At 38.9% G+C, this 22,901-nt stretch overlaps 1 protein-coding gene across 1 annotated transcript; it reads left to right on the forward strand.

Moving 5' to 3' along the window:
• The first annotated feature begins 11,526 nt into the window (after window positions 1-11,526).
• LOC110506922 (guanylyl cyclase-activating protein 2-like) lies at window positions 11,527-15,913 on the forward strand. The gene is made up of 4 exons (XM_021586791.2): window positions 11,527-11,821; window positions 13,688-13,837; window positions 14,716-14,827; window positions 15,125-15,913. The coding sequence occupies exons 1-4, from the start codon at window positions 11,615-11,617 to the stop codon at window positions 15,262-15,264; spliced, it is 609 nt and encodes a 202-aa protein (XP_021442466.2). The 5' UTR covers window positions 11,527-11,614; the 3' UTR covers window positions 15,265-15,913.
• The last annotated feature ends 6,988 nt before the right edge of the window (window positions 15,914-22,901 follow it).

Genomic DNA, 22,901 nt, shown 5'->3' on the forward strand with positions numbered 1-22,901 from the left:
AATAGAGAATGTACGCATACCACGCTGCGCCTTGGTCCGATTCATACGACGAACGTGACAAATAGAAAATAAAAGATTATTAGCTAGAGACAACCTAGTCCTATTTCATTTGCAAATCTCATGACATGGCTTGAGACTTGGCTATGAGGTATACTGTAGTAAAGTATCTATGGGTATTTTTTATTTAGCTGAGCCTGCTAACTAGCTAAATTTAGCATTGATATAGCTAACGTTAGCTAGCTAGCAGCTGTGAAGTAATTGAAATGGTTTGAAATTGCGATTGAGGTAGCCATATAATCTATCTAAACACTTAGCTAATTTATATTACCATAAATAAAGGTTAACTTACCCGTAGCACCACACGTGGGCATTTTGATTTGTGAACTCTGTCACATGCACAGAAACACAGCTAACCAAACAACAGTGCTAGGTGCTAGGTGCACTAAAATGTTAGACTTAAAAACATTTCCCCTGGTGTGTAGAGCACCCTATTGTTATTATATCCATTTTTTGATGTGATTTTGAGAGCGAAGCTAGAAAGAAATGGGGGAAATACGAATCCTGGCAAAACAAAACCGAGAAAGCGGAATTTGGGAAAAACCTGAATTAGGCTAAAAAATAATCTAATAATAATTAAGAGCCCTACCAATGTTTTACTCTGTGCGTGATTGCACTTTAGAGTGTGTCATCCTGTAGCACAGAATTCTGGGGAACGTTGAGGTCACGTCCAATATTGGCAGTGCACACAAGAAGTAAAGAGTTTAGGCCGTCCTAGAAATGTAATATAAATATACAGTTATAATATAATATATACCATTTAGCAGATGCTTTTATCCAAAGCGACTTACAGTCATGCGTCCATTTATAACCAGTGTGAAACGGCTGGCTAGTTAGTTGTTTCCCTTGCTCTGCCGCTGCTTTTGTGGAGCTATAGGTAACAATGCTCTGTGGGTGACTGTTGTCGTGTTCAGAGGGTCCATCGTTCCAGCCCAGGTCGGGTCAAGGAGAGGGATGGAAGCAATACCTTTACACATACAGTTGTACGCATGGGTGGTCCCTGCAATAATCTACCAACATGCATGACAAGGTTATAGCTAGATTTGTGATGCCTCAATTTTATAGAATTCATAAAGCTTTTATCAAGCGGTGTTCATGTCACCCTTTATAAAGCACAGGTTTGTGTCATGTATGACATAGTGGGTTATGTCACATTTGACATGGGTGGTTATGTCACACAGTTATGACACATTTATGAACCCTTTATAGAGCATGACATATAGTTATAGATGATTTGTGACATTTATGTAGTGCTTATGAAGGCTTTATTAAGGCTTTATGAAGCATTTATAAGCTACACTTCATTTAAAGCGGGACCAAACATTTGCAAATGCTGGAGTATAGAGATACATTTTAAATGTTAGCTTCACTGTCCAAATACATATGGGGTTGAGTGTATACGTAGCCTATAGACAGGTAAATAAAGGGATTCTGCCATATTCTGGCAATTACACCTTTTGTCTCCTTACCCAGATTCAGATAGACTTGTGCAGCATGAAGCTATGATGACTAAGTAGAAGAATGTTGTTGTTCATCTTAAGAATCTTAACAGTCATGGACCTTTGTGACATGCAGTGCAGGCGTGGAACAATGCACAATAAATTAGACATGGGTACACAATGAGTTATGACTGACAGTTGACCTCATAGGATTGAGTAAGAGCATTCTTAGTCATCATCGGTAGCGAAAATGCGAACTGGAAAAACACGTTGCCTCACCAGATGTGTGTGACATGGGGATGAACTTCCTCCTTAATAGATGTGTGGGAGGCAGGTGGACCTTTATTGGAATAACTGAGTCTAAAAGGCGTCAGTCAGAACGTACCAGCTCGTAACTGGTACATACTGTTCCATCTCCAGACCTAGGGCTGTTATGGTGACCGTATTACTGCCGCACCGGCAGTCACAAGTCATGACTGCAGTCAAATTCCACGTGACCATTTAGTCCTGGTTATTAGGCTTCTCCAAGCTCTGACACTGCTGATGGTCATTAATAGCCCACCAAACTTGCAGGGGCGGAGCTAAAGGGGTGCTGACAGTTTGATGTTGATTGACATCCCATTTCACCTCTTGTTGAAAGAAGCATTTATTTTGACATTCGGCAGCGTATTTTTCAAATCGAGGAAGAGAGAATATTAATGTTGGTTGCGAGATACATAAGAATAAGAGGAACATGCAGAAGAAGAGAGAATATTTCCACAGCTCCACAAGCTCTTTTCGCGATTGGCGAAAGCATCATATTTGAAGTAAGTTTTAAGGTTTAGCATCGGGTTTACGTTTCCTGAACAACTTTTATGAAAGTTGAGTCGCTGTGTAAGTTAATGTTAGACCTTTGGCTCCATTAACAGACAGTTAATCAGATAAGAGAGATCGGTTCCCAATTTAGCCTCACATTGTGTCAACATCTGTGCTAGTAATACACAAATATACAGTGCAGTGTTGTAAGTTACAGTATATAAATGTTTAGCTAATGTGGGGTAACCAGTAGGCTACAGCTGTCAGTGTTCAGCAAGTTAACATTCAGCAATTTGAAATCCATGAATTAACTCAGTTCGATTTTCGGACTTGAACTCAAAATGAACAATTGTTATTATCAATCTGTTAACGTTACTCAAAAGATTACAACAATTTGCAGATAGCCTGTTTGCTATCGTAAAGGTGAAATAAATTATAGCTAGCTGTGTTACTTACTGCAGAGTAGGGCTAGCCATGATCTAACTAGTAACTTAGGCTGGTAGTGGATTTTAAGGCACAGTTATGATAATGGGGATTTGTAATTAAGATTGAGATTGGACTAAAACGTGGGTAATTGGATGCTTAGAGGTAAACATAGACTGTCTTGTTTTTGCATAGGGTCAGTTAAACATGAAAAGAAAGGGAGAGATATCAGACTGTTACAAAAGGACCCAATGGTAGGCCAGGCCAATACTTTAAACTACACATTTTAGTTAGCAGCTGTTAGTATCTAATCTTGTGGATCCCTTAATTATACATTTCCATAGAGATATGACACATTATTTAATGTATATTTCAGACATGTCAAGATCCAGAGAAGAGGGTCCTGTACAGCCGTGTTTGAAAACATTTCCCAGAACTCAGCATGGTACTAGGAAAAAGGTTTTCAACAGCTCCTGGTATAAGGACAATTCATGGCTTGAATATTCTGTAAATCAAGATTAAACGTATTCTTTCGCCTGTAGTCATTTTTCTCTGCCCAGTACACCTGAATCTGCCTTCACATCACAGTCAGGGTTTTGTAACTGGAAAAAGGCGCTGCTTAAAGATTCTGGGTTTAAGCTCCATTCGAAGGCAGAGCATCATATCAATGCTATTTACGTATGCTTGGAATCAGCATAAAATGGCTATTGACAGCAACTTATCAATGTTATATTTCATAAATGAGGACTGGAAAAAGAACGTGGAGGAATACTGTACTTACATTAAAACAATTGCAGATGTGCTCCTATTAACTGCCACTCAAAATATAACGCAGAGAGGTCATCGAGAGTCTGATGACTCTCACAACAAGGGTAATTGTTTTTACAATCTTAGAAGAAATAACAAAGCATGACCCTCTCATAGAGAAAAGGATGAATGCATGTGGCAATGCTAAGTACACAAGCCACCAAATCCAGAACAAAGTTATTGAGGGCTTAGCTGAGATGGTACAAAGTCAAATAATAAGAGAAGTAAAAGAAAGTGAAGTTTTTATTGTAATTGCAGATGAAACCAAAGATGTAAAGAAAAATAAGAAATGTCTTTAGTTGTGAGGTACTACTACAACGGGGCCATCCACGAAAGCTTTTTACACCTTCAGTCAGCTGAAAGCTTAGATGTAATCAATGATAATTGATTCCGTTGAAAAACATGGTCTGGACTACAGGAATAATCTTGAGGGGCAAGGCTATGAAGTTGCATCCGTCATGAGCGGAAAGCATTCTGGTGTGTCTGCACGGATTAATATCAGTGCAAGATGTAATGCACAGTGTTTGAATTTGGTTCTTGTAAATTCTGTCAAATCAGTGCCTGAGGCAGTTCACTTTTTTGCTCTCCTGCAGAAGCTTTATAACTTTGTATCTGGCTCATAGGTTCATCTGAAGTGGCTTGCAGTTCAGAAAGAGCTGTATCCACAGCAGCAGCCCAGGGAACTACAGAGACTTACGGATGTAAGGTTGGCATGCAGATACATGGCAAGCCGTAATCTGAGGGACAGGCTTCCAGCAGTTCTAAGAGTGCCACAGGATATCACACTTGAAAATAGCGGTGATAGATCAGTGGAGGCAAGGGGCCTTCTTTCTCAGATAGATTTACATTTCATAGGGATTTTGGTTACCTTTTGTAAAGTGATTGGTGATGCCAAATGTCTTTCTGACATACTCCAATCAAGGTCTCTTGACCTAGCAAGAGCTGTGGATCTAGTAGGTTCCCTTACAGACACATTACAGGACTACAGAAGTGAGGGTTACATTGGAGAACTATGGAAAGAGGTTGAAGAGATTGCAGAGCAACCCAAAGAGTACAGCATTCTTGAATGAGGATCCTCTGTTTGCCTTTGCTCAGACCTTTGAGTCAGATTTAGAGGACCTCAAACATGAGGTTCATCAAACCAAGCGGCTTTTTGATAGGAGAGAGAAACGTGGAAGCGACAGACCGTCTACTCTCCTTGACTTGGTTGTGTTTCTAGAACCTTATAAAGAGGTCTTCCATGAGCTATTTCCACTTTGTAAGATTTCTGTTGTTAAACACCAGTCAGCAGTGCTTCTTGCGAGTGCAGCTTCTCAGCTTTAAAACGGATTAAAACCCACCTTAGGACAATAACGGTTGATGACAGGTTGTCACCTCGGAATGCTCGGTGTTGAGTCAAGGAGGGCACGCTCCCTCAACATGGATGAGTTTGTGAAACATTTAGCCAGTTCTCACCAGAACCGCAGAAGTATGCTGTTCTAAATTTACCTAGGATAATTTGGAACTTAGGCTGTCCCTCTGGTCATGATTAAAACCTACACTGTGTACTACCTAGTACACTGACATTCTAAAATTATAAATCCCAAGGGAATCATGTCACACAGATTTAATTTAGTCTTGATTAAGCTAATTCCAAAACTTTTCTTTGCTATTAGTTAAAATAATATATATGAGCATAAATATGATACTGTAAGTTTGTAATATTGATGGGCACCAATTTTTTAAAATCCATTTATGCTTGATACCTGGTATGTCAAATTGCAGTCTGTTTTTTTTGTAAATAAACTATGCAATTTTTGTAACACACATGCTATCTTAACTCCTTGGTGCTTGAGCTTAATTTTCTGAAAATACTTCGGATGTTCAACACTTATAGACCCAGATTATATGTTAATGACATAGGTACACTTCAACTGTGATAGATGGAATCTAAAACAAAAATCCAGAAAATCACATTGTATGATTTTTAAGTAATTAATTAGCATTTTCTTGCATGACATATGTATTTGATACATCAGAGAAGCAGAACTTAATATTTGGTACAGAAACCTTTGTTTGCAATTACAGAGATCATACGTTTCCTGTAGTACTTGACCAGGTTTGCACACACATCCTGGCTTAGGAAGGCCACCAAAAATTCTGAGATTTCCATACCCAACTATAACATTTTCTGTCAAGATAGAACTGCCAAAGGGGGAGGAGTTGCAGTCTACTGCAGAGATAGCCTGCAAAGTAATGTCATACTTTCCAGGTCCATACCCAAACAGTTCGAACTACTAATTTTAAAAATCACTCTCTCCAGAAATAAGTCTCTCACTGTTGCCGCCTGCTACCAACCCACCTCAGCTCCCAGCTGTGCCCTGGACACCATTTGTTAATTGATCTCCCCCCATCTAGCTTCAGAGTTTGTTCTATTAGGTGACCTAAACTGGGATATGCTTAACACCCCGGCAGTCCTACAATCTAAGCTAGATGCCCTCAATCTCACACAAATCATCAAGGAACCCACCAGGTACAACCCTAAATCTGTAAACAAGGGCACCCTCATAGACGTCATCCTGACCAACTGGCCCTCCAAATACACCTCCGCTGTCTTCAACCAGGATCTCAGCATTCACTGCCTCATTGCCTGTATCCGCTACGGATCCGCAGTCAAACGACCACCCCTCAACACTGTCAAACGCTCCCTAAAACACTTCTGCGAGCAGGCCTTTCTAATCGACCTGGCCCGGGTATCCTGGAAGGATATTGACCTCATCCCGTCAGTTGAGGATGCCTGGTCATTCTTTAAAAGTAACTTCCTCACCATTTTAGATAAGCATGCTCCGTTCAAAAAATGCAGAATACAGATATAGCCCTTGGTTCACTCCAGACCTGACTGCCCTCGACCAGCACAAAAACATCCTGTGGCAGACTGCAATACCATCGAATAGTCCCCGCGATATGCAACTGTTCAGGGAAGTCAGGAACCAATACACGCAGTCAGTCATGAAAGCCAAGGCCAGCTTCTTCAGGCAGAAATGTGCATCCTGTAGCTCTAACTCCAAAAAGTTCTGGGACACTGTAAAGTCCATAGAGAACAAGAGCACCTCCTCCCAGCTGCCCACTGCACTGAGGCTAGGTAACACGGTCACCACCGATAAATCCAAGATTATCGAAAACTTCAACAAGCATTTCTCAACGGCTGGCCATGCCTTCCTCCTAGCTACTCCAACCTCGGACAACAGCTCCGCCCCCCCCGCAGCTACTCGCCCAAGCCTCTCCAGGTTCTCCTTTACCCAAATCCAGATAGCAGATGGTCTGAAAGAGCTGAAAAACCTGGACCCATACAAATCAGCTAGGGTAGACTATCTGGACCCTCTCTTTCTAAAACTATCTGCCGCCATTGTTGCAACCTCTATTACCAGATTGTTCAACCTTTCTTTCGTATCTCCGAGATCCCTAAAATTGGAAAACTGCTGCGGTCATCCCCCTCTTCAAAGGAGGTGACACCTTAGACCCAAACTGTTACAGACCTATATCCATCCTTCCCTGCCTATCTAAAATCTTAGAAAGCCAAGTTAATAAACAGATCACTGACCATTTCGAATCCAACCGTACCTTCTCCTCTGTGCAATCCGGTTTCCGAGCCGGTGACGGGTGCCCCTCAGCCACGCTCAAGGTACTAAACGATACCATAACCACCATCGATAAAAGACAGTACTGTGCAGCCGTCTTCATCGACCTGGCCAAGGCTTCCGACTCTGTCAATCACCGTATTCTTATCGGCAGACTCAATAGCCTTGGTTTTTTTAATGACTGCCTCGCCTGGTTCACCAACTACTTTGCAGACAGAGTTCAGTGTGTTAAATCGGAGGGCATGTTGTCCAGACCTCTGGCAGTCTCTATGGGGGTGCCACAGCGTTCAATTCTCGGGCCAACTCTTTTCTCTGTATATATGATGTCGCTCTTGCTGCGGGCGATTCTCTGATCCACCTCTACGCAGACGACAACAGTCTGTATACTTCAGGCCCTTCTTTGGACACTGTGCTAACTAACCTCCAAACGAGCTTCAATGCCCTACAACACTCCTTCCGTGGCCTCCACCTGCTCTTAAACGCTAGTAAAACCAAATGCATGCTTTTCAACCGTTCGCTGCCCGCACCCGTCTGCCCGACTAGCATCACCACCCTGGACGGTTCCGACCTAGAATATGTGGACAACTATAAACACCTAGGTGTCTGGTTAGACTGTAAACTCTCCTCCCAGACTCATATTAAGCATCTCCAATCCAAAATCAAATCTAGAATTGGCTTTCTATTTCGCAACAAAGCCTCCTTCACTCATGCCGCCAAACTTACCCTAGTAAAACTGACTATCCTACCGATCCTCGACATCGGCGATGTCATCTACAAAATAGCTTCCAATACTCTACTCAGCCAACTGGATGCAGTCTATCACAGTGCCATCCGTTTTGTTACCAAATCACCTTATACCACCCACCACTGTGACCTGTATGCTCTAGTCGGCTGGCCCTCGCTACATATTTGTCGCCAGACCCACTGGCTCCAGGTCATCTATAAATCTATGCTAGGTAAAGCTCCGTCTTATCTCAATTCACTGGTCACAATAACAACACCCACCCGTAGCACACGTTCCAGCAGGTATATCTCACTGATCGTTCCCAAAGTCAACACCTCATTTGGCCGCCTTTTCTTCCAGTTCTCTGCTGCCAGTAACCGAAACGAATTGCAAAAATCACTGAAGTTGGAGACTTATTTCCCTCACCAACTTTAAACATCAGCTATCTGAGCAGCTAACCGATCACTGCAGCCGTACATAGTCCATCTGTAAATAGCCCACCCAATCTACCTACCTCATCCCCATACTGTTTTTATTTACCTTTCTGCTCTTTTGCACACCAGTATCTGCTCATTTATCACTCCAGTGTTAATCTGCTAAATTGTAATTATTCGCTCCTATGGCCTATTTATTGTCTACCACCTCATGCCTTTTGCACACACTGTATATAGACTTTCTTTTTTATACTGTGTCATTGGCTTGTTTATTGTTTATTCCATATGTAACTAACTCTCTGTTGTTGTCTGTGTCACACTGCTTTGCTTTATCTTGGCCAGGTCGCAGTTGTACATGAGAACTTGTTCTCAACTTGCCTACCTGGTCAAATATATATATATATATACTGTACCTCCTGAACTGGTTTTGACCTTTTGCCTGTCCACGACCATTCTCTTGCCTACCACAGTGCAGTCCCTTTTGGATTTAATAAATATCAAAGACTCAAACCATCTGCCTCCTGTGTCTGCATCTGGGTCCTTATACTGTACCATAAGGACTTTCTCTGAGGGTCTAGTTATACTCAACATAGTTGTGTTAGGAAACTCTTGGTTTACAGGTCATATCAGGCCAGCAAGTCACATTATGCTGTCTTACAGTCATGTGTAATTCCTATTGGAATCCAGCCAGAGTTAGGATATCCAACACATGTATTTTCATTTGTTTTAGCACCCACAACCTGCAATCTGAATGACTTGAATGCTGAGACTACCTTAATCATCTAAACTGGAACGACCATCCCAGTAACGGGCGCAATAAGTCGAATAACTACTAACAGATTGGATTAGTTTATAATTATTTAAAACAAATCTTTGTGTAGCAGAAAATTAATCAACCAATCAATGTGCATCCAAAAACACAGATATTATAACAAACCATTCTGAATATCACCATGTAAAAGAACAAACTGGGAAATGTGGTTCTATGTAGAACCCTTATTGCCTTCTGAAAAATCATTCTTTGCTTCCAAAGAATCATTACAGAAACCTTTCTTCCAAAAACTGTTCTTTATAATGTTAAAGGTTTTAGGTAGAAACCTGTGTCTTACATAGAACACTTGTCTTTCAGAAAGGGTTCTTCAGATAAAAACTGTTCTTTTATAATGTTAAAGGTTTTAGGTAGAAACCTGTGTCTTACATAGAACACTTGTCTTTCAGAAAGGGTTCTTCAGATAAAAACTGTTCTTTATAATGTTAACGGTTTTAGGTAGAAACCTGTGTCTTACATAGAACACTTGTCTTTCAGAAAGGGTTCTTCAGATAAAAACAGTTCTTTATAATGTTAAAAGTTTTAGGTAGAAATCTGTGTATTACATAGAACACTTGTCTTTCAGAAAGGGTTCTTCAGATAAAAACTGTTCTTGGTAGAACTCTATCCCTCCACAAAGAACCCCCTTGGAACCATTTTTTCTAAGACTGTAGGCATAACTGATTATTCTTTGCAGATGAATCCTTCGTTGACCCACAGCCAAACTCAAGGTTTTCCTCAACAAGGGTCTTCTGAAGGGAGTTACTCTAACCTGATGCTTGCACCAGAGCTACTCAACTTCTACCTGACTTCTCTATTTAATATATGACTTGTTTAATGTATCCTTATCAGGGTGAATTGATTCTCATACAACACCTCAACTAAATCATCTCACTGAATCATCTCACATAGAATATTCCCACTGAATCATCTCACATTGAATAATCCCACTGAATCATGCACCTCCCCCATTTATTAATAATAAATTCACTTTTCCTACTAGCACTGACTTTGCTGATAACTACTTTATTGAGGGAAAATGTACCTGCTACAGTAGTGATATGTTGTTGTCTCACCTAGCTATCTTAAGATGAATGCACTATTTGTAAGTCGCTCTGGATAAGAGTCTGTGAAATGAATAAAATGTCAATGTAATTTCCTGTTTCATATAAATCCTCCTTTGACCGATAGCCAACATCGAGGTTTTCCCCCACATAGGTCATGTTGAAGAAGCTTACACCAGAGCCAATCAACTTGAACTTGTGTAATATCCCGTAACACTCTTAGCCCATACCTGACCTTTAACGATATCTCTTATCTTTATCAACTTATAAAAATACAAAAGGTCGACTGAGATGCTGAAAACAATAGGTCAGGTATGGGTCACTGGAGTTAAAAGCAATTCATTGCCAGAATCTCAATCTAAGGTACTAACTTAGAAAAAAGGTGCTCCCTTGAACCATAAAGGGTTATTTGGTTGTCTCTGTAGGGGACATCTTTTTTTGGTTCCTTTTCACCAAGGAGTTCTTCATTGAAAAGCAAATGTTAGGGGTTCCTTGTTGGGTGAAAGGGTTCTACCTGGAACCAAAAATAGTTTTCCTACAGGGACAGCCGAAGAACCCTATCCGAAACCCTTTTTTCTAAGCGAGAATACAATCAAGCTGTCCTGGTTCTAGTCTCTCGTGACAGGCCAGCGTGTGCAGTTAATCCTTCGTTGACCCACAGCCAACCTTAAGGTATTCCCCAACATGGGTCATCTGGAAGTAACAAGCCCGAACCTTACACCAGAGCCTTTCAAATTCCACCGGACCTCTCTATTTAAACACCTAACTTCTGTTATATCCAGTAACACTCTAAACCCATTTCCAACCTACTATTGGATATGTTACCTATATTTTACCTGTTCTGATCTCTGTACACATACTATTTTGACTTCAGAAGTGGCTGTTCAGTGAAAATGTATTTATTAATCCTCAGATAGTGATGGGTGATCATTTGCCCATGGCCTGACCAACCTCCATTCCAGGTGTGAAAAGGTTTTATAACATAAATGCAATTGTGAAAATGTTTTATAATATATTAACACAATAAAACGAGTTGAGTCACAAACGTTATAAGACATATACTCTCTATTTGGCACACTGTATGTAGCCTTGTAGGTCTACAAATTACATCGTTCAATTGGATCAGGTCTGCAGATTACTAAATGCCGATATAGGACAAGTCTTGCTAAAAATAAATTCGCCCCCTAGGGTTAACGTATGTATATCCCACATGATGTAGCCTATGTTGTCTGACCTATTTCCACGCACAACCATCAAAGGCAACGATGCAGGGAGCAGAGAGAAGAAACGAGGTCGAATTCTTAAAGGTTTACGAATTTTATGAACCTCGGAGGTAACGGTGTCCCCAGGCTATTACGCACAGCCATATCGGAGACTAGCCCACAGCTGGATTTAAATTTACGCGTTGTCTTTTTCACACTTTGACCTTTTTCACTCGGATTTACAATGGGTCAAAATCAGCAAGCTCAGTCAACCAGCGAAGAAGAGTTGGAAGTATCGACAATTCAAGACCTCTACAGGAGGTTCATCAATGAGTGCCCCAGCGGTTCGTTGCACTTGCACGAGTTCAAAAGGATGTTTGGGGTTCAAAACGATAATTCGCCAGAATCGCAATACATGGAGGGCATATTCAGTGCGTTTGATATGAATGGGGTAAGATTCTGAATACAAACCAGCAGACCTGGGTCAATTGCATTTGCATTTACTGTAAATTATGTATGTACATACTGTAAAAAAAACATGTTGTATTGGTGTAGGCCTAAAGTTATCATAGACCCCTCCCCCTCAACTCAAGTGTTTTAAACTTCCCATTTAATTCATGAATATAGATCCATACAATTTTAGGACAATACTATTATTAATATTGTTTTCTAGAATATGGGTTTCCCAAAATGTGTGCACTTTCCACGTGTAGGCTAAGCTATTTGTCTGTACACTATCATGCTTCATTTGGCCGTATGGTTAATTAAATAGTCTAAAGTTAGATGGCCATAATACCCTTCTTTCCATAAAGTGGGCCAGAGTGTAAAGCCAAATTAGTCGTTCCACCTCAAAAAGGACAAGAAAGAGGATTTCAACAGCAACCTTCTCAGGTTGTTCTGGAATAGTTTTTGCATTCTTTAAATGTAGTACCTAACATCCACATTTGACCATTGTTTTTCTAACAATGACTTAGACATCAAAAGCCACCAATGGACCCCCCCCCCCACACCCCACACCAATCCCACCCCAACAATGAGTATATTATCAGTTCTCTATGTCTGACAAGTAGCAAATGAGCAAAAGCTGTGTGCATTAAGGAAATAGACACCTGGCTTAAATAGAAGCCTGTCTCTGATAAGCACCTGTTGAGTTCAGGAATTTAATTAAATAAACACCTGGGCTATTAATTACATTTTTATGTTAACTCAATGGTGTTACTTATAGATTATATGGATATGAAGTGCAAAAATGCTAATAGGTACCATTGACTTGCATTGGATTAGCTGGTTTGAATACCGAGCCGACAAGGTGAAAAATCTGTTGAAGTGCCCTTGAGCAAGGCACTTAATGCTAATTTGCTCCAGGGGCACTGTGCTACTATGGCTGACCCTGTAAAACAACACATTTCACTGCACCTATCTAGTGTATGTGACAATACAACATATTTTTTTCCCTAGTGTTCAGAACCTGGTAATATCAGGATGTAGGATGGGATAAAAACCTAACAACTTCCATTACTAATTTCTCTGAATGGGAAAAAAAAACAATAAAATTCACTGAGAATACATTACATATGATGAAGAAATAATACTCAGAGCAGCAGCTCCATACTACTTATCAGACATAGAGAACTGATACTATAAACTCGGTGTTGGAGTGGGATTGGCGTGTAGGGCTGTGGGCTTTTTGACATTTCTTTGGATTCCTCACATCTTACTCCTTGTTAAAAGTTAAGGTCCAAACCGTATCCTAGGTACTATATGTGTTGAATATTCTATGAATCCTATAAATTAAAATGTCCAATTTAGGTGCAATCAATTAGCTTAATTTCTCACAAATCAAATTATATATTTTTTAAATGATGTTGCAGGAATGCTAATAGTATCTGTTTTTAACTACAGAAACGACTTCAGAAGAATCTGAGTGGGTGTTAGGGCCTGCTGAATTGACATGGAAAGACCCAAATGGAAATAGGGCCACACTTCCAACAAAGGCCCAAGACAATGCTGTAGGCCAGTTAAGCTATCCCACAGTTACCACCAATGTAACAATTGAGGAGAAAGTTGGAAATTGGCTCGATGCAGAAGTCTAAAAAGGTCCACAACTCTCTGGATGAATAATAGACTACCTGAAAAGACATATTTGACCCAGGTCTCTTTCCCCATATTATCACAATCCACCATGATCCCATGGTGTACCTTTTGTTTTACATGTGCCCCACTGTCAGGGATGTTATGCATTTCTTACTTGGAGAACACATAAGGATTTTTATTGAGGCTGTAGTTGATCATGATCGTTTGTCTGTCTCTATTACAGGACAACACCATGGAGTTTATAGAGTATGTTGCTGCGCTAAACCTTGTGCTTCGAGGACGGCTCGAGGATAAACTCAAGTGGTCTTTCAAGGTGTTTGACAACGATGACAATGGGCGACTGGACAGGCACGAGCTGAGAATAATTATAAGGGTAAGGGTTCGGGCCGAAGTGCGACCTATAGTAACATTCTAATCCAGTGTTTCTCAACATGGCTCCTGGTAGGAATGTGTTCTACAGCACACTATAGCTCATTATCAATTAGACGCTAAGCAGTGTATATCTGCTTGGGTAACCACTAAACTCAAAGCCTCTGAGAATCAGCTATTTATCAAACAGAAAAACAACAACTAAGTTGAATAAACACATTTATATTGTAGATACTGCACTTTGCCCTTGCATTACCCATATAGTTAAGGTCATACAAAGGCAGAGTGCAGTATTTGCATTTTAGGTGTCATAGATCAAATCAGTGTTCATGGTTGATATGCATAAACATTACTTCATAATAAGATGATACGTCATTGCATTATCATTTATTTACCTACAACCTATTGGGATGGCTAACAAAAATAATTTAAAGCCATTTTTCTCAGATTCACTGTTGGCATAGTTACTGTATTGGCAGTATTGGAAGTACTCTAGTTAGAATAATTCAACTGAATTACATTTGGGCCATTTTATTCATGCTTCTTAATCTAAGTAATTTATCGGTTAATTGAAAAGCTGTGTGGACAGTGGCTGTTCATGATCGAAGTTGAGAAACCCTGCGCTTGGACTTGAAGGCTGTAGTCCGATGCTCTACTGTTCCCCCAAAGTGTGTACTCGTATATACCCCCTTATGGATTTAAAAGCATCGAATTGGTGTAAAGAATATGGTAGGAACTTTCTCCAGCCGTACTAACCTAATGATTTAAAATGCACACATGTGGAAGGGTAGGAAATCTCTCAAACCCTTTGAGGAACCAATGTCTGCAAAACGTAACTATAACAGTTGATTGATGTAACACTCCTGTTTGTGATGTCTGTAGATCATCTACAAGATAAAGAAAGGTTCTGTCAGTGACGAGGCAGGCCAAATCCACCTTACACCTGAAGAGGTTTGTGACCGTATCTTCCAGAAAGTTGACGAGAATGATGACGGTGAGTACTGGAGCACTTATTTGTGTATTGTGACGGACTTTAGCTGTTACTGAAGCAGGATGGTCAGATATGTCAGAAAAAATGACATAGTGAGACACTATTAAAATAATGACCCATGTATGGCTTGATCTACTCAACCGATGGCGTGGGAAGTGGATGAATTGTGACTACTTGTGAGATCTGAAAAATTTGGAATGAGCTATCGCCTTTAACTAATTCTTGATGATACAGTATAATGACAGAGTGGATACATATTAGGTAGAATAATAAGGATCTCCTTGTTGTCTTTGGTTCCAGGTCAGATAACTCTGGAGGAGTTTGTGGAGGGGGCAAAGAGAGACCCCTGGGTACAAAAACTCATACGCCTGGATATCAACCCCAGTTACTGGGTCCACCAGCACCTGAGTGACAGAAAACTCCAGGGTCCAAAACAATGAACTAAAATGTCAGACAGGGAGGAAGACATTGGTTCTCTCTATTAAAGAGGATCCGAACCAAAACAACAACTTCTCTGGTTGAAAACGGCCTGTATTCAATATCATCGACTCTACTCCCATAATAGGATAACAATAGGATGATCATAAAGTCAGTATCTCTCAAAATGGGGATTTGCTAGATTTAGGAAATGAATGACGTTGCCAAATCCTTGGATATTTGAGGATTGTGTATGGATTTCAATTATTCCCAGCATACTCACTCTCCGAGGAGTCAGAAGAAAGCGGATGTTTCCAGTTTTCTTGGATACAGTATTTTCAACTTCCATTTCCCCTGAAAAACGGATGTGGGGACTTCGCTCAGGCATCTTTTTGCACCTGCTACATTAGGTTAGAGCATCCTGCATGATATCCAATTGTAGCAGCAGAATCAACCTACAGCCCATTTCTTTACAGACAGCAGAAATTCACAATTGAGTCATTAGCATACATCGCCTCAGGACTTATTTGATTGAGACCTTCTCCTACAATGGCCTTCTCCTACAATGGGTTTTGAGAAGGAGGTGAGGAGAGAGGACACGAAGAGTATGCATTTGAGATTCTCCCATTCAATTTGTCGGGACATGCTCTGCAAGGTGTCGAAAGCGTTCCACAGCAGTGCTGGCCCTTGTTGACTCCAATGCTTCCCAAGTTGGCTGGATGTCCTTTCAGTTGGTGGACCATTCTTGACACACAAGGGAAACTGTTGAGTGTGAAAACCCCTGCAGCGTTGCAGTTCTTGACACAAACCGGTGTGCCTGACACCTACTACAATATCCTGTTCAAAGGCACTTAAAACTTTTGTCTTGCCCATTCACCCTCTGAATGGCACACACATTTCTTGTCTCAGTTGTCTCAAGGGTTAACAATCCTTCTTTAACCTGTCTCCTCCCCTTCATCTACACTGATTGAAGTGGATTTCTATGTCATGGAAAGAGAAGGTGTCCTTAATGTTTTGTACACTCTGTGTATATGCCAATATCAAAATAAATGCAATACATTTTTTATAACATTAAGATAAGTGTTGATACTGTAGTACATACCCAGCTAGCACTTTTGGTTCCTTGGAAGTTGTGGGAACATATGTTTTTGGTTTCCCATTGGTTCTGGGAACGAAGCCATATGTTTCCTGACAGGTACAACTGAATATTTTTTAAATGTTCTGAGAATGGAAATAAAAATGTATCCTGTTCAGGGACGTTCATTTTTAGGTTGAAGGGAGGTTCTGAGAACATTTGACTATGGTTCACTAAAAGTTTTCCTGGGAGGTTTTATTAACGTTCTGAGAACAGAAATTATAGTTTATTTGAAGATGATTAAATAATGTTCTGAGAACATGTTTCAATAAGACTTTCAATAACACTGCTAGCTTAAGCAGTTTTGAACTCAAGCACAGGTAGGACACATGGAAATTAATCTTCTTAGACATGAATCATATAAACACATTCATTTTTTATTGTGGCACGGTGTCAGTAAGATTCAAACCTATGATCTTCTGTTCTCTATTCATGGAATTATTCCACTGCGCCACAAGGATGGCGCTAATCATGCCTTGTTTTTCTTTACTCATACAAAGCAGTTCAATTTAGTCTATTCAAACAGACCCCCGTTTCAAAGAAAACAATCACTCATTAAGTTCAGGTGTGGCCAATTAGTGGGCTCAGCCAACACACCTGAACACACTTAACAAGATAGAGGCTAGACGCTGAGAACATAATGTATATGTTGACGCTGAGAACATAATGTATATGTTGTTAAATAACATTCTTTGAACGTTACTAATGCTTTCTTAATGTTCTGAGAACATGACTTTAAATAGAACCCTGAGAAAACCGGCAGAAAACGTTATGCTGAAGTACTGAAATTCCCACCCAAGGAACATGGTTCTCAGAACATTATGTGCAACCAGGGTATCCCTTCAGCATTCCCAGAACCCTGAGGGAAGGTTGCATGCAATATAACCATAGGACAACCATGCTCTCACCAAGCTCTAACAAACATATGGTTCTCAGAATGTTATGTGTTAGCTGGGTACCTTACATATTGTAAAAACAAACAACAACATATACCCAATATACAGTATGTCCAGGTACACGTGGACGTTTTCAATATATGAAATGGTAGAAACAAGTAAGCTTACCAGCCAAATACTGTAAATAACAGCAGAGACCACACACAGTGAGAATGTAGCCATTTCACAAATCATCTCCAGAGTTGCAGCCTGGATATTTCAATTGGTCACACTTTGTTTAAATAGTGCCTTTTTTCACAAATAGCCATTTAAATACTTGATAACTGTTTTTGCTGGCGATTGAGTCATAAGAGATGGTTGGTGGAAGATAATTCACAAGAACTTCAGGTAAATTATCTTTGAAATCGGAGTACTGATATTTAATATGCTTTAGAAATGTTTAGAATTTAGTTTTGAATCTTCAATATTTTAGAATCTTGAAATCTGTTCTTGATTTTGAATTCTTAATAAGTGCCAAATGTTAGTATGTGGTCATACTAAAGTCAAAATGGTTAGCATGTTTTTACATGGCTGTCTATGGCACTGCAATTGAAGCGAAAGCTTTGGATCGACCTGTAAAACAAACCTTCTGTTAAGGCAAGTCGTCCAGGTCCTGACTCCTGAGGCAGCAAAGCATCCCCAAACCATCACACTACCACCATCATGCTTGACCGTTGGTATGAGGTTTGTCGTGGCAGAATCAGAATTCTTTAGGTAACATTTATAAATAAGATGTTTTATTCATTTTATTGCATACTTATGTGAGATATTTGTCATTAGAATGTCTTCTTTTGGATAATACTGTTTGCAGTTATCCCTTTTCTGTGGGCAAAGTTACGTGGGCCCAGAGAAATGCGAGTTCTGGTTAGTCTTATCTGTGAATGTGTCTGTAAACTATTCCTAAACCATGTGAAGGGATGGTGTGATAAATGGGGAACCAGATAGTTGGCTCCACAATGTCTGTGTGCCAGTCACTGTCTCTCTGTGATCTTGTCCAGGAGGGGGTGTATTTGATATATGCTAGTGGATGAGGTTTTGTTGTTGGTCCTGAGTGGTACCAAGAGCGAGATAAGAACATAGACAAAGCTGAATGATAATTTATAGCCAATGCTGTCTGGCTATGTGTGTCTTTGCTATAAAGGATCTCAGTTGCAATGTGTAAAGACTCTCAGAGAATTCATTGATAGACACTGAATTGATCTGAGAGTCACAGGGTTGTGATGGAGCTCATATAATTAAAGATGGACTGTTTTACACTTTCAAATACTTTTTCACAGCTCTGTATCTGTTTTATACTTTCAAATACTTTTTCACAGCTCTGTATCTGTTTTATATTTTCAAATACTTTTTCACAGCTCTGTATCTGTTTTACACTTTCAAATACTTTTTCACAGCTCTGTATCTGTTTTATACTTTCAAATACTTTTTCACAGCTCTGTATCTGTTTTATACTTTCAAAATACTTTTTCACAGCTCTGTATCTGTTTTATACTTTAAAATACTTTTTCACAGCTCTGTATCTGTTTTATACTTTCAAATACTTTTTCACAGCTCTGTATCTGTTTTATACTTTCAAATACTTTTTCACAGCTCTGTATCTGTTTTACACTTTCAAAATACTTTTTCACAGCTCTGTATCTGTTTTATACTTTCAAATACTTTTTCACAGCTCTGTATCTGTTTTACACTTTCAAATACTTTTTCACAGCTCTGTATCTGTTTTACACTTTCAAATACTTTTTCACAGCTCTGTATCTGTTTTACACTTTCAAATACTTTTTCACAGCTCTGTATCTGTTTTACACTTTCAAATACTTTTTCACAGCTCTGTATCTGTTTTACACTTTCAAATACTTTTTCACAGCTCTGTATCTGTTTTACACTTTCAAATACTTTTTCACAGCTCTGTATCTGTTTTACACTTTCAAATGCTTTTTCACAGCTCTGTATCTGTTTTACACTTTCAAATACTTTTTCACAGCTCTGTATCTGTTTTACACTTTCAAATGCTTTTTCACAGCTCTGTATCTGTTTTACACTTTCAAATGCTTTTTCACAGCTCTGTATCTGTTTTACACTTTCAAATGCTTTTTCACAGCTCTGTATCTGTTTTACACTTTCAAATGCTTTTTCACAGCTCTGTATCTGTTTTACGCTTTCAAATACTTTTTCACAGCTCTGTATCTGTTTTACACTTTCAAATACTTTTTCACAGCTCTGTATCTGTTTTACACTTTCAAATACTTTTTCACAGCTCTGTATCTGTTTTACACTTTCAAATACTTTTTCACAGCTTTGTATCTGTTTTATACTTTCAAATACTTTTTCACAGCTCTGTATCTGTTTTACACTTTCAAATGCTTTTTCACAGCTCTGTATCTGTTTTACACTTTCAAATGCTTTTTCACAGCTCTGTATCTGTTTTACACTTTCAAATGCTTTTTCACAGCTCTGTATCTGTTTTACACTTTCAAATACTTTTTTCACAGCTCTGTATCTGTTTTACACTTTCAAATACTTTTTCACAGCTCTGTATCTGTTTTACACTTTCAAATGCTTTTTTACAGCTCTGTATCTGTTTTACACTTTCAAATGCTTTTTCACAGCTCTGTATCTGTTTTACACTTTCAAATGCTTTTTCACAGCTCTGTATCTGTTTTACACTTTCAAATGCTTTTTCACAGCTCTGTATCTGTTTTACACTTTCAAATACTTTTTCACAGCTCTGTATCTGTTTTACACTTTCAAATACTTTTTCACAGCTCTGTATCTGTTTTACACTTTCAAATACTTTTTCACAGCTCTGTATCTGTTTTACACTTTCAAATACTTTTTCACAGCTCTGTATCTGTTTTACACTTTCAAATACTTTTTCACAGCTCTGTATCTGTTTTACACTTTCAAATACTTTTTCACAGCTCTGTATCTGTTTTACACTTTCAAATACTTTTTCACAGCTCTGTATCTGTTTTACACTTTCAAATACTTTTTCACAGCTTTGTATCTGTTTTATACTTTCAAATACTTTTTCACAGCTCTGTATCTGTTTTACACTTTCAAATGCTTTTTCACAGCTCTGTATCTGTTTTACACTTTCAAATGCTTTTTCACAGCTCTGTATCTGTTTTACACTTTCAAATGCTTTTTCACAGCTCTGTATCTGTTTTACACTTTCAAATACTTTTTTCACAGCTCTGTATCTGTTTTACACTTTCAAATACTTTTTCACAGCTCTGTATCTGTTTTACACTTTCAAATGCTTTTTTACAGCTCTGTATCTGTTTTACACTTTCAAATGCTTTTTCACAGCTCTGTATCTGTTTTACACTTTCAAATGCTTTTTCACAGCTCTGTATCTGTTTTACACTTTCAAATGCTTTTTCACAGCTCTGTATCTGTTTTACACTTTCAAATACTTTTTCACAGCTCTGTATCTGTTTTACACTTTCAAATACTTTTTCACAGCTCTGTATCTGTTTTACACTTTCAAATACTTTTTCACAGCTCTGTATCTGTTTTACACTTTCAAATACTTTTTCACAGCTCTGTATCTGTTTTACACTTTCAAATACTTTTTCACAGCTCTGTATCTGTTTTACACTTTCAAATACTTTTTCACAGCTCTGTATCTGTTTTACACTTTCAAATACTTTTTCACAGCTCTGTATCTGTTTTACACTTTCAAATACTTTTTCACGTCTCTGTATCTGTTTTACACTTTCAAATGCTTTTTCACAGCTCTGTATCTGTTTTACACTTTCAAATGCTTTTTCACAGCTCTGTATCTGTTTTACACTTTCAAATACTTTTTCACAACACTGTATCTGTTTTACACTTTCAAATACTTTTTCACAGCGCTGTATCTGTTTTACACTTTCAAATACTTTTTCACAGCTCTGTATCTGTTTTACACTTTCAAATGCTTTTTCACAGCTCTGTATCTGTTTTACACATTCAAATACTTTTTCACGTCTCTGTATCTGTTTTACACTTTCAAATACTTTTTCACAGCTCTGTATCTGTTTTACACATTCAAATACTTTTTCACGTCTCTGTATCTGTTTTACACTTTCAAATACTTTTTCACAGCTCTGTATCTGTTTTACACCTTCAAATACTTTTTCACAGCGCTGTATCTGTTTTACACTTTCAAAATGAAAGCACCTTAAGTATCTAGTCGACACATTTGAAGAGGTCATAAGTATTTGTACAAATTCACTTATAGTGTATTACATTTTGTCAAAATGTAGTATTTGGTCCCATATTCCTAGCACGCAATGACTGCATCAAGCTTGTGACTACAAACTCGTTGGATGCATTTGCAGTTGGTTTTGGTTGTGTTTCAGATTATGTTGTGCCCAATAGAAATGAATGGTAAATATTGTATTGTCATTTTGGAGTCACTTTTATTATAAATAAGAATATAATATGTTTCTGAACAGGTATACATTAATGTGGATGCTACCATGATTATGAATAATCATGAATTAATTGTGAATAATGATGAGTGAGAGAGTTAGAGGTGTAGGGGAGTGTATGTATGTATATTATACAATACTTTTTTTCCAAACACAGTACAATACAATCATTGTAATGGTATAACTTGTGGTCCTGATTCTTGTGCTGCTCTGAATGGAGTTTAAGGTGTTGGGGATTGAGAAGCTATTTCATGTGTTATAACATATTAAAGATCTGTCTGAATGCACTGGACAGGTTCTTTATGAATGCACACTTAACACAACTACTCAACCTGAACACGTGAGAAGGGCCAGGATTCCTAATTAACTAAGGGGATGGATAAGTGGAACTTTGGCATCTCAGACTGGGGGGAGGAGCTTAATGTTCTCACCTTATGTAAATGACTATGTGTGTTTGACCCAGGTTACCCAGAAAAAAACATGCTTTCACAGCAAATAATTATAACGCCCCATATGGGGCTCTAACATGTAACATTCCACTTTGCAAGGCGGATGTTATGCCTACCCTCATCCCCCATAGCGCCCAGATTCTTGAGCAATGGGACAAAACTATGAGCGTGAGGCTGCCCTCTGGTGGACGAATTGGGAAGTCAGACGTATAACTCCCTATGACAGAAGTCAAATAACAGAGTCTGAGGCTTCAGTTACCCAGCTACACAATTTATTTTACAGTAATGTCATTCACACACCTTTTTAAATATGGTGAATAGTATAATATTATTTACCCAGCTGCTTTCCCACTAGGTATATCCCTGTCACTTACCACTACACAGCCAGCCTGAGATACGATAATCCAATAGTCTGACCCCTTCTTCTGCCACACACTCATTAGGCAAGGATCAAGTCGCAATCTCCTCCCAATCAAAAGCTGTTTCATCACCATTGGCTATCAGACATTCCTCAGAGCAAAAGATCTGGTCAACTAGTAACATCTCTATTTCAACATAATGTATGTGTAATTATGGTGAGCATCAACATAGCACACCATAGCTGTGCTGGGTGAATTTGCTACGTTTCTTCAATGTAATCAGTTTAGGTCTCATTTTAATGTAGGGTGTCAAGGGTTCATTTCAAGTTAAATTCATGTTAGTTGAAAACAGAATAAACTATCA

Source organism: Oncorhynchus mykiss, chromosome 26 (assembly GCF_013265735.2).
Source record: "Oncorhynchus mykiss isolate Arlee chromosome 26, USDA_OmykA_1.1, whole genome shotgun sequence".
In the NCBI taxonomy this organism is placed as follows: domain Eukaryota; kingdom Metazoa; phylum Chordata; class Actinopteri; order Salmoniformes; family Salmonidae; genus Oncorhynchus; species Oncorhynchus mykiss.